The sequence below is a fragment of the Tachysurus vachellii genome, chromosome 25, assembly GCF_030014155.1.
Source record: "Tachysurus vachellii isolate PV-2020 chromosome 25, HZAU_Pvac_v1, whole genome shotgun sequence".
NCBI classification, from domain to species: domain Eukaryota; kingdom Metazoa; phylum Chordata; class Actinopteri; order Siluriformes; family Bagridae; genus Tachysurus; species Tachysurus vachellii.
Window position 1 is genome coordinate 5,119,752 of NC_083484.1, and position 16,598 is coordinate 5,136,349.

At 38.0% G+C, this 16,598-nt stretch overlaps 1 protein-coding gene across 8 annotated transcripts in view; it reads right to left on the reverse strand.

Moving 5' to 3' along the window:
* Nucleotides 1-12,271: 12,271 nt before the first annotated feature.
* Nucleotides 12,272-16,598, reverse strand: part of eya1 (EYA transcriptional coactivator and phosphatase 1) — a 49,669-nt gene continuing 45,342 nt past the window's right edge. For all 8 annotated transcript variants that reach the window (XM_060861973.1, XM_060861980.1, XM_060861972.1 and 5 more), the window contains one exon: nt 12,272-14,359. In XM_060861973.1, the coding sequence (XP_060717956.1) occupies nt 14,279-14,359 (81 nt within the window). In that variant the 3' untranslated portion in view covers nt 12,272-14,278. The remainder of the gene's footprint in view (nt 14,360-16,598) is intronic.

Genomic DNA, 16,598 nt, shown 5'->3' on the forward strand with positions numbered 1-16,598 from the left:
CTCAAACTTAAAGCTAGCAGTGTCCCCACTTATTTTATAACAAACTTGCGGCCAGAAAACAATCAATTTGTTTATACTGATCGAAAATGTCTGATTAGCAGATTTCAAGTCTCTATCAATGAAGATATTGATACTGGGAGGAAATTTAGCAAGAAAAGCACACAGACAATGTATTTATGATCAGTGTCAGCACAGAAAGATGGACAATTTATGCAGAGACATTTTATGGGTCATTTAATTAATCTGATAGCTCAGGTGAAGTTTGTTAGATGACCTATTGATAAGTAACCTATACAGATGTATGGAAACTTACCCAGAAATCAATACAATTTGATAGTTTGGTCTTTTGATTTCAGAAACAAACATGGTGGACAGTGCTGTGTGTAAATTTGTAAGCAACCTGAGCAATAAAACGATAAAAGACTTTGAAAGAATTTCAAAATATATAATTTAATTCGCTACTTTCAAACTACAAATTTACTGTCCTAGCTACTTCACAAGCTATATTTTTATTGGGTATCTACTGTATGTTTACATTTAAATCAAATTTTTAAGGTAATACAGAGACACACATTCAAAAAAAAACTAATATTTCTATAAATAAACAATTTGCTTCGTGCACGTTTTAACTTCCAATAAGAGTAGTGAAACAGTACACTTGTGAACACGGTGCTTTTAAATATAACATTAGCATTGCACTAGCTAGGAGTTAGCATGGACTCCATGGCCCCCAACAGAAAGCACAGTTTAGAAAAAAAAAAAAAGAAAATATTATACACCAGCAAATATCACTGGCATGTTAAGACAGGGTAATAAGTTTTACTTCCTTTTCTGTTTGTGTGTGAAGAGGTGAGTGGAGGAGATGATGATGCATAGTTTGGTGTGATCCTATTTCTTAATTTCCTGCATTGGCTCTCTCTCTCTCTCTCTCTCTCTCTCTCTCTCTCTCTCTCTCTCTCTCTCTGTCTCTCTACTTGTCAACTTGTCAGATGTTGGATGGCAGCTAGACACACTCATTTTATGTGGAAATGGAAAGATGGGGATTTTTGGCATCATGCTCTTACAACGTGCTGTAAAGAGAGTGACAGACAGACAATCTCTCTCTCTCTCTCTCTCTCTCTCTCTCTCTCTCTCTCTCTCTCTCTCTCTCTTTCTCTTGTGACATGGTGCACTATCATACCATTAGAAGATGGATAAATTCTGCACATGGTCAGCCACAATACTCATATTTATTGTGCCATTCAGCCATAATTAATTGGTTGATACTAACAGCCTAAAGTGTACCAAGAATACAATCCCCACACCATTACACCACCTCCACCAGTCTGCACTGTTACCATACGGCAGGTTGGTTCAACGGATTCATACTGTAGCATCAAAAACTCTATACACTGTTGTGTGTCTATAAAATCTCAGAAGATCAGCAGTTACAGAAGCAGAACTTTTTGGACCATCCCATCTGACACCAACAATCATGCTACAATTCTGACGAAACTTCATGTCCCGTATTTGCATGTTCTTATACATTTCACTGCAGCCAAATGTTTGGCTGATTAGAGAATTACATGAATGAGTAGATGTATACAGCTGTTCTTAATAAAGAGCTCAGTTACTGTGTGTTGCTCATATTTATAATCATATCTTTCTTTGAAAACAGCCTGTAGAATAGCATACTTGTACTTCCAGGTCGACTCTGTTCAAGCTGAAACATACTGCAGTAGGCATAGGTTTATATTTGAAAAAAAATTAATGTACCAAAAAAAGACTGCATTTTTAGTTTTAGTGTGTACCAAGAAAATCAAAAAGTAAATAAAAAAGAATGAAAACTCATAAAATTTATAATACACATTCTGTTTCATTTTTTTTTCTCTGAGACTTTTAGCACTCACAACTTATTAAACTTACAATTATTTGTATCCCTTTCATGTTGATGTAAAATTAAACAATCGGTGTAAGGAAAATGACTAGCTCCACGTCTCCTGTGTATTTGGGCATAACCGGAGATAAATCACTAACAATAAATAAAAATAATATTTACCATTACCTCTAACTGTCTCAAGTGGAAAATAACTGTATCAATTAATAAGTCATTAGACTGCCATAAAGCGTCAAGGGTAGGTTATAGCATTTCAAACTAATGACTGGTATGAATTATAGACTGACATTGCACACGTCGCACACTCCCCGTAGCCTAAAGTGATTAAAAATGCATGGCTGCTATTCTGTGTCCCTTGTCCCCTGTGACCTCTGACCTGGCGTTGACTCTCGCCAGCTTCCTGTTCTTCTTAACCAGGCTAAGTGCACCATGCCAGACTGTATACAATGTATTTCAAGGCTTTCAGGAGAAGGATGGAGAAACAGAGGGAGGAAGGGTAAAGAGAAGAGGAGGGAGAAGTCGGATTGTGGTTTCCGGCTTCGTTTCATTCCCAGCTCCTGTCCGAGGGCAGGTACACAAAGCCTCTGTTCACGTCGTTCAGGCAGCCGAGGCTAGATGAAACGAGTCGGCTGATGGCTAACAGATCTGCCGTCCAGCACTGCCGCTCGTACCCCCCCCCCCCCCCCTTACCTTTTTCACATCACAACACAGCGTTTGTTTACACTCTATCGAAGTCTTTTTAGCGTTTTTGGCAGCTCTCCACACTGCTGAATGCTATATTCCCAGACCAGAAATGTCACTTACCACCTTTCTTTTCTCCATCCGCTAGTTTAAAGCCTTTGTAATCCCTTGGCTGGGGGAAGGGGGTAGGTGGGGGTGGGAGAGCTCAAATACTTTTTTTTTTTTTTGGAAGACCATTTCCACTTCCATCCAACTGGAACGGGACATTAACATTCCAACAAAAAGAGAGGCAGACTGAGAGACAGACACAGAGAGAGAATTCTTATGAAAATAAACTCACGAGTCTATGGACTCTGACAGCATGGCTGATTTTGGAGATAATAACTCGGCGAAGTGGGACAGGTGTGCTTCACCCGCTCCTTCTGCAAGGGCATGGGAAACATATCATCCTATTGAAGTGTGCACTACTTTAGAGTGAGTAAGGGGAGTCTATCAACTGGCTGTCCGGTCTGACTACATCCTTCCCAGACGTATCAGACGACATGATCTGGCCAGCTCCCATAATGCTAGTCTTGATGTATAACAATACTCAAAGTGAAAGAGTCAGTGGAATAAAAGAAAAAGGTGATGGAAAAGAATAAGGACAGGGGAAATGTCCCGATAAGAAGGGTGAGAAAAAAGAAGCAGAAGTGAGAAAGAAAAGAAAAAGTCTTGACTTATTGAGTAGAAACAAGCCGAGGTGGACTCGAGCGATGTTTTATTAACCGGACGACGTCAAGTTTATTAAACTGGTGGAGAAGCAGGAACCGGGGCCAGCTGAGCAAAGCCTTAACGAGTCATAACGGGAGAAATTCAGACCAATTAACACCAGGCAGGGAGGTCCGAACTCAAATTAAGTCCCACGAGGAGCAGAAAATCACGTCTCATAAGCTCAGAGCTGCCAAAAAAACGAGCCCTGGACGACTATATAACATATAACTCACTGCCACTCACTGCTCAGGACTCTTGTCGAGTGCGTCGTGTGACCACAGACGCAGGTGGAGGTTTTGCGGGAACAGAAAAAAAAACATGGAAAGGCGATCCAGTTGGCCCTCTCTGACTTTTGAGTAATAACTGACATCATAACGACGTCGGCTCTTGAGCTCCTGTTGTAAAATTCTCATTTTATATTTACACAGCAAAAGGGTTTGGAAATAACGTCCCCAAAAAAGAGGGTCACTTGGGCTCTGTATACTGGGTTTCCTCTCAGGATTGTAAAGCCGTTCAAACCTAGAGGTGTGATAATGTGATAAATTACCGATTTGATAAACGGCCAACACAGATTTTAGTGCATTGCTCCCCGTTCCCATAGTCGAGGTGAAATGCCTTCAAATTGAGCCACAGCAAATAAAAGTTTAGTGATTCAGTGAGGGAAACTTTTAGAACATTGTTTAAAAGAAGCTCATTAAATTTCAATTTATTTGTATAGCGCTTTTAACAATTGACATTTTCTAAGAGCAGCTTTACAGAATATAAACATAAAAGAAAAGGTGTCCGATGAGAGAGAGAGAGAGAGAGAGAGAGAGAGAGAGAGAGAGAGAGAGTCAAAAATGGACTACAAGGCTACTCCAAAAAGCTACTCAATGCTAATATGCTTGTCAGAGATGTATCACTCTGGGGGGAAAAAGGGATAGCTAAAAGATAGTTAAAGAAATAACAATAATCTCATAATCTTTTGTAATCATAATCTAACAGAGAGAAAGATTAAACAACTTCAAATAAAGTTTCAACAATGAAGCTACTGTAAGAAGCTAAATGTTGTAGAGGAAATTGGCTAGCTAACTAAGTAGTTGTTTGAGTAACCTTCAAGTGGAAATACAGGAATACACAAGATGGGATGCCAGTACTTCGAAGGGCATCTCACACACAAACACACACACACACACACACACACACACAGAGAGAGAGAGAGAGCGATCCCATTCATCTCGGTTCACTACTTGGCATAAACACGCGTCCTTTGTGATCAGGTAACAAGCGCTCAGCTCTGAGTGAAGGTGTGAAAGGACAAATGTGTCTCGATGTGTCCTGGACAACAACAAAGCAAGTGCTTTTTTGGAAAATTGTGCTAATCATTAACACACCTTGCCACTAGGCTAATACATAAAGGTCACTGTCAGATCATATGATCAACACTTAAACAGTGCATGATATCATACATGCACATGAAATTCATGCAGATGCGGTCATAATGTCATATGTGAAATCTGTGCGTCTTGACATCTGATCACCTGGGACACGTGATTACAAAGTACTGTATGAACAAAGTCACGTTCACTCCTACATAGTTCCTCCAAGATTTAACGATTTTAGATATAGAAAGTAACTGCGTTTGTGTCTTTATTACTAGGAATTTTAAAAAAATAATTGCTATATGACCAATTCACAAAGTGTTCTGGCAAAAAAAAAGCACCAAAAATGACCCAAGTTGCATGGCAAAAAAAGATACCCTGTAAGAAACCCAATGGACCCTGGGACAGACACTGAAACCCTTATTAACATTCAACCATGAAAGACATTGAAATTTGCGTTATCTGAGAAAAATATAGCACCTTAGCGTGTTTATTCTGTAAGTTCCATCTAATTTAGAAATGTTTCCATTGCATCCTCGCTTCACATCTCGGTGTATTGACTCTATCAGCTTCCCAGCTGTCTAATATGAAACTCTTACAGCTGTGTATGAAGAAGACAGAGCTAGATCCTCACACCTTCAGCCCAGACCAGTTCCAGTTCCAGTTCAATACATTTGCCAGATAACCATTCCACGGTTTCACGCCTTTAACAGGTTTAACACAGACGTCATAAATTCACATCATAAACTCCATGTAGTCCTGAAGATGTATGTGGTATAATATGATATATTAATGGACCAGAGTTAGAATCATCACAGGCTGTAAATAGAGAAGTTAAACTGCAGGCGTCTCCTTCAGTCTCTCGACCGGTGTGAGTGTTAAATTCTCATGATCTTGACATAACAGCGTCCATTAAGCCTTCTGTTCTGTTCTGCTTAAACGATTATACCTGTACGCTGGTGGAACGTTAATCGACTTATCAGACATTTTCTATCATTATAAACAAATGAATGATTTTATCAGTGCAAGTCTGATATAAAATGTGTCAGGACACTTTGGTCTTTCAGTGTGAGAAGTTTTTACTTCACAGAAGTTTAGTGGTTGAAGATAACGCCTTCTAATCTTACATGCTAATGATTAAGAAACACTTGAGGCTTCTCAGAGAGCAGAAACTTTGTGCAGTGTCTACTTTTATATGAGCTTCATATTAATGACCACTGTAGAGTGGGACATGAGAGACATTCACTGCTGTACATGGACACAACCAAACAGTTCTCAGGGGAAAAGACAAAGTTAAGTGAAACATGGCATGAAATAATAATAATAATTTAATTATTATTATTATCATCATTTAACTGGGGGCACGGTGGCTTAGTGGTTAGCACGTTCGCCTCACACCTCCAGGGTTTGGGGGTTCGATTCCCGCCTCCGCCTTGTGTGTGTGGAGTTTACATGTTCTCCCCGTGCCTCAGGGGTTTCCTCCGGGTACTCCGGTTTCCTCCCCCGGTCCAAAGACATGCATGGTAGGTTGATTGGCATCTCTGGAAAAATTGTCCGTAGTGTGTGATTGCGTGAGTGAATGAGAATGTGTGTGTGCCCTGCGATGGGTTGGCACTCCGTCCAGGGTGTATCCTGCCTTGATGCCCGATGACGCCTGAGATAGACACAGGCTCCCCGTGACCCCGTGGTAGTTCGGATAAGCGGTAGAAAATGAGAGAGAGAGACTTTGTTTATGCAGTATCTTCTTACAAAAGGGAATATTATCTAACATTAGCTAACTAGCATTGTTTGTGGATCCTAGCTAGCTTTGGACTATCTTTTTTGAGAATCTTCTTATTCTTATTCTTATTCTTAATCTTCTATATATCTTCCTAGTTCGGATAAGCGGTAGAAAATGAATGAATGAATGAATATTATCATTTAGATTTTTTTTTTAATTCACTCAAAGCTGAATGAAAGAGTAAATATAATCTGACGTATTTGGGTTTGTTTATTTATTTATTTATTTATTAGGAGCCATATTTTTAAATAGGTTGAAAACCAAACCTACACCATGAGTGGGTGAAAACGTCTTGTGCCAAAGATGGTCAAACTGGTTCAAACTGGAGACAGGACACCTGTGGTAGCTCAAGTCACCACTCTTTTCAAGCATGTTCAGCTGAAAAGCATGTCAGAATGCATAACTTTCAGGCCGGATCTGCACATGCAATGATTTTCCAAAACTTGACCTTCCCATTTTCTGTGAAATCAATCAGAACTACTACAACATCACTTACATGACATTTATCCAGAAATCTTATCCTACCTGAATAATGCTATTGCCATTTACTTCCCATAGAGAAGGTAGTGTTATTAGTTTAGAGCATTCAGGAAGGAAAACTCCTATTAATAGCCACTGTTCATGTAAAGTAACTCAGGCAGGTCATGGACTTTGTGATATGTGTGTAATATAATCTTCACTGCTGCACAAATCCGCATGAAATCGCTGTCTGGACCCGAACAGTAAATCATCAAGCCGGTTCTTTTTTATTTTGCAATTCTCTTTCATGGGCCACAGACAGAGACTGAGCGTATGGCATGTTGATCAAACCCACAGACAGACAGGGTTAATACAAGCAAATCCATAATCACAGTCCAAACAGAGCAGCAAAGGTCAAAAAACCTGGACAGCTGAAGAGTGGGAGAACATGAGTCACAGGAATACATGTGAGGATGTAATCACAGCACTGAGGACACTAATAATTATATTATTATGCTATTATAATAATTATATTATAACCACCATCACCTCCAGGTTGCTCATTAGGGGAAATTGTTATATAATTGTTATATATAGTAAACTTTTAAACATTTTTTAACATTGTCCATACTTGTAAATCTGCTTTGAGGCTATGACAATTGTGAAAAGCTCTATACAAATAAATTAAATGGAATTGAATTGAATTAATAATCACACCTCCTTGTATGAAGATGTCAGTAAACAAGACTAGGATGCAGTGAGTACTGCTAAAAGATGATATATAAGTAATAAAGATGAGTAACTGACCACCATTGTACTTGATAAATCAAATGCGTCGACTGAAGTCCCAATGAACAGAGCGTTTTTCTTTTATTAGCCATTACATACAGAAAACTAAAATGCCACTAAAAAAGAAACTTAGAACATTTAAGACCCACAGGGTTCTGCCTTCATTCAAAGCTCAAGCTTACTACAACAATGCAGTAACACTGGTTTTACCAAACCAAATTACTGTATTTTAGCAATGTGAGAGAATAAGGCTGCTAACAAAAAAATTTTTATCTAGATTTGTTGAAGCTTAAACATTATAAACTACAGCTTTTCAAGATCAGGCTCCTCCAAGTCAACCAAGATTTCCTCTATCAATGCTAAGAGTTTAGGCATTCCGTTTAAGCTTCCAGTCATCTAATCACCTGTTCTTTTAACTACTGTAGCTACCGTTAGCTATTCCCTAAATCACTACATTTAATATTAATAATTTTGATAATCTCACAGATTCTGTTTAACCTCTATGTTTAAGAATTATTTCAAGACTCATTTAAAATGTGCTCAGGTAATTAAAAAGAGGTTAGGACAATGCTGCGGAAAATTATGTTATTACCTAAAGTAGCTCATATGAAATCAAGTAGCATGATATCATGTTAGGCATATTTTAATATGTCTCTGTGTTTTTAATCATTAGCGTTTATATTTTAACAAAGAAAATATTTCTTGTTTGAAGTTTTAGGAAATTTCTATATTTATTTATTATTATTTACATATACATTACAGGGAGGCAAAATACTTTTCTTCACATATCCCAACCTTGGAGATTGGGGTCAGAGCACAGGGTCAGGCATGATACAGTGCCCTTGGACCAGTGAAGGTTAAGGGCCTTGCTCAGCGGCCCAACAGTGGTAGCTTGGCAATGCTGGGGCTTGAACTCCCATCAACAACCCAGATGATTAACCACTCAAGCCAACACTGCCCCATAATCTGTCTATGTACAGAATGTATAGCGGGTACACAACTTTACAACCATTTTAGAAAAGAAAGTGTATCAGCCCTACATGTTATCTATATGTTATATTTATACTGTTTTGACTGTATTTCATAAAAAAATATGATGTAATTGTGAAGCAAACAAATTTTATTTGGACAAATTTTGTTTGCCGCTTCATATGACGTACATGCTACTTAATTAAACCTGCAATCCTTCTTTACAAGCCCAATTCAATCTAACTCATTCCAAACTATTTGACTTTTAAGAGCAGCAATCTTCTTCTGCTAATTATGGCAACTCATGAAATTTTAATAGCACCACCTGCAGTACTGGAGGTACAACACTGTGTACCAGTACAATGGAGCTCCAGTCAGCCAGCAGAAAGTTAATGGACATACATGACGTTCACACCCAGTAAACAAATTTCTAACCTTTAAGTTTGTTTTGTCTTTAGGTAGCGATTACAGACGTTGTCTCCGCATTACCTACACCGATGTCCACTCTCGAACTCTACAATAATGTCAACATATAACATTCATCCAATCAGCTTCACTGAGGTAACAGTCAAGCAAAGGAAAGTGTAAGAGGATGTGTTGAAAACGTTTGTCTTTTAGCTATTCGGAAGTGGGAAAGTACATCGTAAGGTCTTTCTTCTGTTCAATTCCAACCATAACAGTCTGAGCGGCTTCTCCTGGCAGACTAAATCTGAAAATATAATTGATGTTATTAAAGAATGAAAAGGTCAAAACAAAATTCCACTGCTACAGAAAAAACCCTTTCTTCCTTAGCCAGTCTACTCCATGACCGCCTCATAAAATAAATACAATCAGGCTCATAAATAATTCTTGTGTGTTATTTAAACGAACGCGGGCAAAGTGGGGTTTTAGCATTTTTAGAAATACACAAGAAGCTCAGGGGTCTGTACTGAAAAACTTGGCCACAGCGTAAAGAGAAATTTCAATTAGCAGCATAGTTGGCTTTCAAACCTCCCTAAAAATAACAAAAAATTCCAAACCGGCGTCCGGAAAAAGAGAGCACTGCTAATGGGAGGCGCCATTTTCGACATCAAAACATATCAAATTTAATGTGACAATTTATGAACCAATTTTTCATCATTCACATAAACTTAAACTAATAGAAGGGGCTAATCTGGACCTGTGCGTAGGTTCATGTAGTATGTATATTTCTGTCTTTTTATTGTATATAGTGTTTTTGAGGTGTTTATTTTAACGGATTTTATCAGTTCAGCCAAAAATTATTCCTTTTTTCTTCACTTCTAACGCAATCAGTCAGACAAAACATTGCTGTCGAAGGTTTGCTTCTTTAGTTGTATCTAAAATTATTAGGGGAAACTAAAAAAACTAAGAAAAGCTTGTTATTTATTTACTGTAGATAAAGGACACTGAATCTTTGTCGTTGCTTATCAGCCCTAAAATGTCACAAGAAGTAATCACTCCATTTGCACCAATTTAAATTTGTTGTTATAATGTTCATACAGTCTTGCTCATAGTCTTTGCCTTGTGTCCATAGTTTATGGCTTATTTTTGGTCATTTGTTTGCACTTAAAAATTGCAATAGAATAAATAATCTACACTTACATACACATTGGCCTACTGTACATTAGGTGTGAGAATAAAAAACAATAATTGAAAGAAATTAAATAAAGAAAGACAAATTTGGAAGCATTTTCTTATTTTATGTAATAAAGAACCTTGTACTATTATGGAAAAAAAACAATAACTGGCAATGTAGATGAACAAACCGACTACAAGCAAACGATTTTGAGATCTTTCCAGAGACTGAATCTTGAGGTCAGAAAAGCATACAAAAGATATTATCTGTGTGAAGGACGAGTTATTAAAGATGTAACAAAAGTAATATACATTTGGTTTAACGTAAAAAAAATAATAAAACTAAACATGGATGTGGTAGCCTAGTGGTTACGGTGTTGGGCTACCAAGAAGCTTCCTCTGAGCAAGGCCCTTAACCTTCATTAGCTCAGTTTTATAAAATCAGATAAATTTTAAGTTGCTCTGAATAAGGGAATCAGCCAAAAGTTTACTGTGTTTTGGTTTGATGTTTAATTCATGCTGAACAATTTGTTTTAGATTCACAAAAATAAATAAGTAAGTAAATAAATAAATAAATAAATAAATCACTGGCGCTTTTTGTGCATAAAATGAAAATTTAAGAACAAAAATAAAACAAGCGATAGTGAAGCTGCTTGTGCACTATGACTGTAGCAGTGATTGCTCCAAAAGAAAAAAAAAAGTTGTTTTTTCTTACTCTGGCAAAGAACTATTTTTCAACATGCCATAAATCTCCTCATATTGGCTCACTAGCAAGACTAATTTTTCACTGCCACTCCGTCCTCCGTGTTGGTTTTTCTCGCTTGCCGCCCAGCTTGTGACCTGATTGGCACTTGGCCTCTCTGTGCATTTCTGAAAAGTTCTTTTTCTGACCAAATCTTAACCCGCAGCAGCACTTTTAAAAAGAGGAAATGTGTGAAAACAGCCTGAGTGACAATGCTGATTGTTCAGCTATTATAACAAGCTTTAGACCATCATCAGCTGGAGCTGGAGCTTCTCTCAGAAATTTTATCAGAGTGTTTCAGTGATTATTATATTATAATATTATATACGATTATATTAATTAACTCATACTACTGAAACACAACTACTAAAATAGTTTAGTATTGTTCCTAGAGGAGCAGCTTACACAAAGATGTATGGTGAACAACAGCACATACATTTAAAAAGCGATAAAAAAAAAAATCCTTTCTGTAAGAATTTTTGGAAAGAATTTCCAGTGTCAGGAGTGACTCAAAGCAAGATTAAACCGCTAACGTGAGTTCAGTTTTGTCTTAATTTCAAATCTGAAAGAAAGAAAGAAAGAAAGAAAGAAAGAAAGAAAGAAAGAAAGAAAGAAAGAATGAAAGAAAGACAGGCTGGTGTGGGAACAGCTGTTTATATCTCCTATAGCATAAGTGATAACAGAAATGAAAATTTTCTTTGAATTTGACGTGTTATTTATTTTACACTGTTTTTTCTGAAAATGTGCCACAGGTTATTTTTTTAAACATTATCTCTATTTAAACTTAATCTCTATTCAGGATTTTTTTAATTATTTACATCACACATTTCATTAGATTCACCCTTGTTTATTTTTCTATGAATGCAAACCACAATGTTTTATTCATAACTTATTAAAATTATTAAAAGATACTTAAAGAACAATGCAGAATGTGCTTTAGGGAAAAAAGAGCCATCAGGGGACTCAGGGAACAAGGTGGGGGACATTAGGGACAGGGTGCTAACACATCAATGGACACGATCACGCAGGACAATTTAGAGATTTCAATCTGCCTACAATGCATGCCTTTGGACTAGAGGAGGAAACTGGAGAACCCAGAGGAAAGCATGGAAACACACACACACACACACACACACACAGTGTAGTCAGGACTCAGACGTCTGAGGCAGACGTTCTTACCAATAAGCCATCATGTTGTAATCAACCGTCCAATATATAAAGCGTTATCTCTGTACACCAGAACAGAATCGATCCCTCACACGAGAAATAAATGCTCACACAGGACGGTGTGTGTGTACCAGTTCACAAATCAATGTTTTTATTAATTTAAACACAATCAAATAATAATGTCAAAAAAAAAACTTCTGTACATATCTCTTTTTTTTTCAGACACAACAAATGTTTGCGTGTTCACGACGAGGCCCACGTCAATGTTTTTCCAGTTTGCATTATGATTGCAATATTTATTATTTTTAAAAAAGCTTACTGTATAAAACATCTCCCATCTAACATGACCATGAACTAGCAGCAATATGTGTTACCCTGGGGGAAGGGAGGAAGGAAGGAGCATAGTGAATGGGCAGATTTGATGTAGGAGATGGGGCAGGAAATGAAGGGGGCTGGGTTAAGTCAGTGTTGGTGGTGTTAAAGGCAAGGTGGAGTTATGGGGTAGAATAAACGGGCCGATTTTATATAAGGGATGAATTTGGGTATTATGGGAAAAGTAGCATATATTAGATTAGGAGCATGGTTAGAGGGGTAGGAATGGGGTAATAAGGGCAGTAGAACACTTCACCTGCAGGAATGAAGCAACACTGACGATGGAGAAGAAACCCGGTCAGAAACTCACACAGATTCAATTCCTGCTAAGGAAATTCACAGTCGGTAGCGCATGTGTGTTCTTGACCCCCATTTGCGTCTTTGTGTGTGTGTCTTTGTGTGTGTGTGTGTGTGTGTGTGTGTGTGTGTGTGTGTAGTGGCTTTCATACAGTCCTTAGAGCTTTAAAGTTTCCCAAGTCCACAGTCTTATTTATCTTAGCACTATGAAGATTTTCTACAGCGACATTTCCAAAAAAAAAAACGAAAAAAATGAAAAAGACTACTTCATACAAAAATTACACATAATGTACAAGAGTTTCTGCTTTTAGTGCCAGTACAAAAGATAACAAAACCTTGAAATATTGTGGAGTTTGAGGTCTATCTGCTTTTTAAACTTTAAACAGAAAGGAGTCAGTGGTGAGCGTACAGGCGCTCGACTCTTAAACTTGACATTCGTTTCGATTATTACTTTGTTTAATCCCATAAATACATTTTTTTAACAAAATGCTACAGAAGTTCTGTAAATTAATACAGAAGCTTTGACTAGCAAGGGAGGAAAAGTGAAATAAGATCATCAATAAATCCGTAAACAAAATACGAAATCATTGACACTTGACATCCATGCTTTTGGTCATGATGAAAATTCTCAAGAAATCGATCAAATCTACACTTTAAACCATTAAGCAACACTTGTAGGCCCCTGCACACGTTTTTTTTGTGCACACCTGCCTTAGTGTACTTCCATGAAAAAAGCACTGAATAGCATGAATGAAAGCAAAACAGGAAGGAATAGTCCAGTGATTAAAAATATACACACACACAAAAACCACCGTATTCTGTACACGTTTGATTGTCTGAGCAAATTCAGATAAAGTTTTTTTTTTTTCTTTTCCTTAAATTATTAGAAAATCCGCTTGATTCTTTCTCCATAAACGTCTTCTTGGAGTCAGAGTACTTTTCATGGTGAGAATTGGCGACACTAAAACAGAAAGGCAACAAGTGTCTCGCAGGGCAGCAGCGGAAGCGCTCAACAAAGTCTCTGATTATAAATTAGTGTAGGACATCCGGCGCAGTGGTTTCAAGCAAACCAGAGAAATGAGTAGAAGGGAAATCACGCTGGATCTCAGTGGGATCGGAGTCTCGCTAAGAGCCAAAAGCGACGTCGATAGCTCTGGTTTCCTCACAGGTGTGAACCCTTGCAGTTTTTTTGTAGGAAAAAAAATCCATAACACATTCGGCCGGCTTTTTCAGAAACAAGCCAAGTCAATTCACAGTAACCTGCAGCTGCAGAGCTGAAAAAACTCGCAGTCCTCCGTTCGACCGCTCCACCGAGGCCCGAGGTTTAGGGTTAAGACGAGGCGCGGGGCAGATTTGCGCTTTAACCTGTGTGTTAACATGTGTTTCACACCATTAATTGTGTTAACGGTCTGTTGTCGGTCCGTGCTGAGTAGAAATGGAGAGTTGAGGATGTCACAGTGCTACAAATACTCCAAATCCAGCGCATGATGAAGAGCCATGAGGTCCGAATGACTGGAGATCCTCCAGTAGGGCATGTTGTGCTGGAGAGAGAGAGAGAGAGAGAGAGAGAGAAAGAGAGAGAGAGAGAGAGCACTAATGAGTACATTTTACATTCTGTTAAATATCATCCAGTGCTGAGATTTCATCCAACTCTGATTGTCAGTTTTGACAATCATCAATAATGTGCTTGTTAGAAACTGTTACCATAGTAACAACTTAGAGACTGGGATTTCACCATTGAAATAAAGCTTGTTGAATTGATTGAAATCAGATTGTACGTCGGTTCCAGGTGATTGAATTGGGGGAACATTAACATTAATTTTCTTACATGCAACATGAAGTCCTGAATAAAATCAAACGCTGAACTCACACCTGAGCTGAGAAACAAACCCGAATCAAACACTGGTGTTTTATAACTGACACTGACACCCCTGTTCTACCTTGTATGATTGAGTCACCTAAATTTAAAAACTATAGTTGGATTTGCACACAACTTTACAAAAGTATAAGAAATTCTGTGTTTAAATGTGTGCATGTGAATATTTAGTAAATGTAGGAATGTAGCAGTGGGGGCACGGTGGCTTAGTGGTTAGCACGTTCGCCTCACACCTCCAGGGTTGGGGGTTCGATTCCCGCCTCCGCCTTGTGTGTGTGGAGTTTGCATGTTCTCACCGTGCCTCGGAGGTTTCCTCCGGGTACTCCGGTTTCCTCCCCCGGCCCAAAGACATGCATGGTAGGTTGATTGGCATCTCTGGAAAAATTGTCCGTAGTGTGTGAGGGTGTGAGTGAATGAGAGTGTGTGTGTGCCCTGCGATGGGTTGGCACTCCGTCCAGGGTGTATCCTGCCTTGATGCCCGATGACGCCTGAGATAGGCACAGGCTCCCCGTGACCCGAAATAGTTCGGATAAGCGGTAGAAAATGAGTGAGTGAGTGAGTAATGTAGCAAAATTATATGCATGTGGAGTATTGGTGGCTCAAGTGGTTAAGTGTATTGGAGGATCAGGGTTCAAGCCCCAGCACTGCAAATCTGCCACTGTTGGGCCCTTGAGCAAGGCCCTTAATGCTCTTTGCTCCAGGGTGCTGTATCATGGCTGACCCTGTGCTCTGACACCAACCTCCAAAGTTGCGATATGTAAAGAAAGAATTTCACTGTGCTGTAATGTATATGTGGTAAAATAAAGGCTTCTGTTTGAAAGGAATACTCTTACATCTTACTGCTGCATGTTAAACTCTTTTATTTCATACAATAAACTAACTATTATAATAACTTTATTCACTTTAATAAAGTAAATAAAGGTTTGTAGTGCACCGGAATAGAGAAACCATTTCTAGAACTTTCTTATTGCTTCAAGAAATGTTCTAGCTAGCAATAATTAGCACAAACTTTTCCAAAATGTCTTTCCCATTTTTTTCACCACATAAAAGTGTTGGCATTTAATTACTTGACATTTTTACGTCCATTAAATGGGTGAAGTTAGTAAATAATAGTTCATTAGAAAGCTAGGAATACTTAGCAAACATCGAATAATGGAAAAGATCACTTTTTGTTAGGCTGGCTCTATTTTTTCAGCAACTAGCATTTTGTTTTTCTCAGTAGGAGCTACGGAAAAACATTGTTGTGATGTTAATAGTTTGAATAATATAGCAACTATGAAAAATGTAAAAGTTTACAGATTGAAAAAAAATAAGCATTATTTAACCAAGTATTTCAAATGTTGAGCTTCACTCAAACAGACAGATTTGATGTTTGAATTTGAAAAGTTATGGTGCAACAAAAAAATAATAATAAATATATAAATAAATAAATGTCTTTTTTGCGCTCTTACACTTATGTGCATTCCCTTTCAAAAACTTTAATCACCTTATTAGTAAAGTTACAAAGAGACCACATTTGGTGCTCTCTCTCTCTCTCTCTCTCTCTCTCTCTCTCTCATTCTTTTTTTTTTTTTTTTTTAAAAAAAGCTCTACTGGGAAAATAAGTATGAATGCACTGTAAGGCCCAAACTTCCCTGAACACAACATTGCGAATGAGGCTTTGTTCTCTGGGAGACTCTGGGAGAAATATGAGTCTGCGAGAATGAAAGAAGCTTGTCAGGAGTCTTCTGTGCTTCCATTACTCCCTCTTATCAACGCTACAGCTTCTCTCAGGCATATGTTCCGCTTAGAGGAGCTTGCGCTGACCCTTAAAAGACTCTTTTTCTTTTCTTTTTTTCTTTCCCTTTTTTTGTTTCGTAAATTGTCTTCTGCTTTTAAGTTTTAAAAGCTATAGATGTTATCTG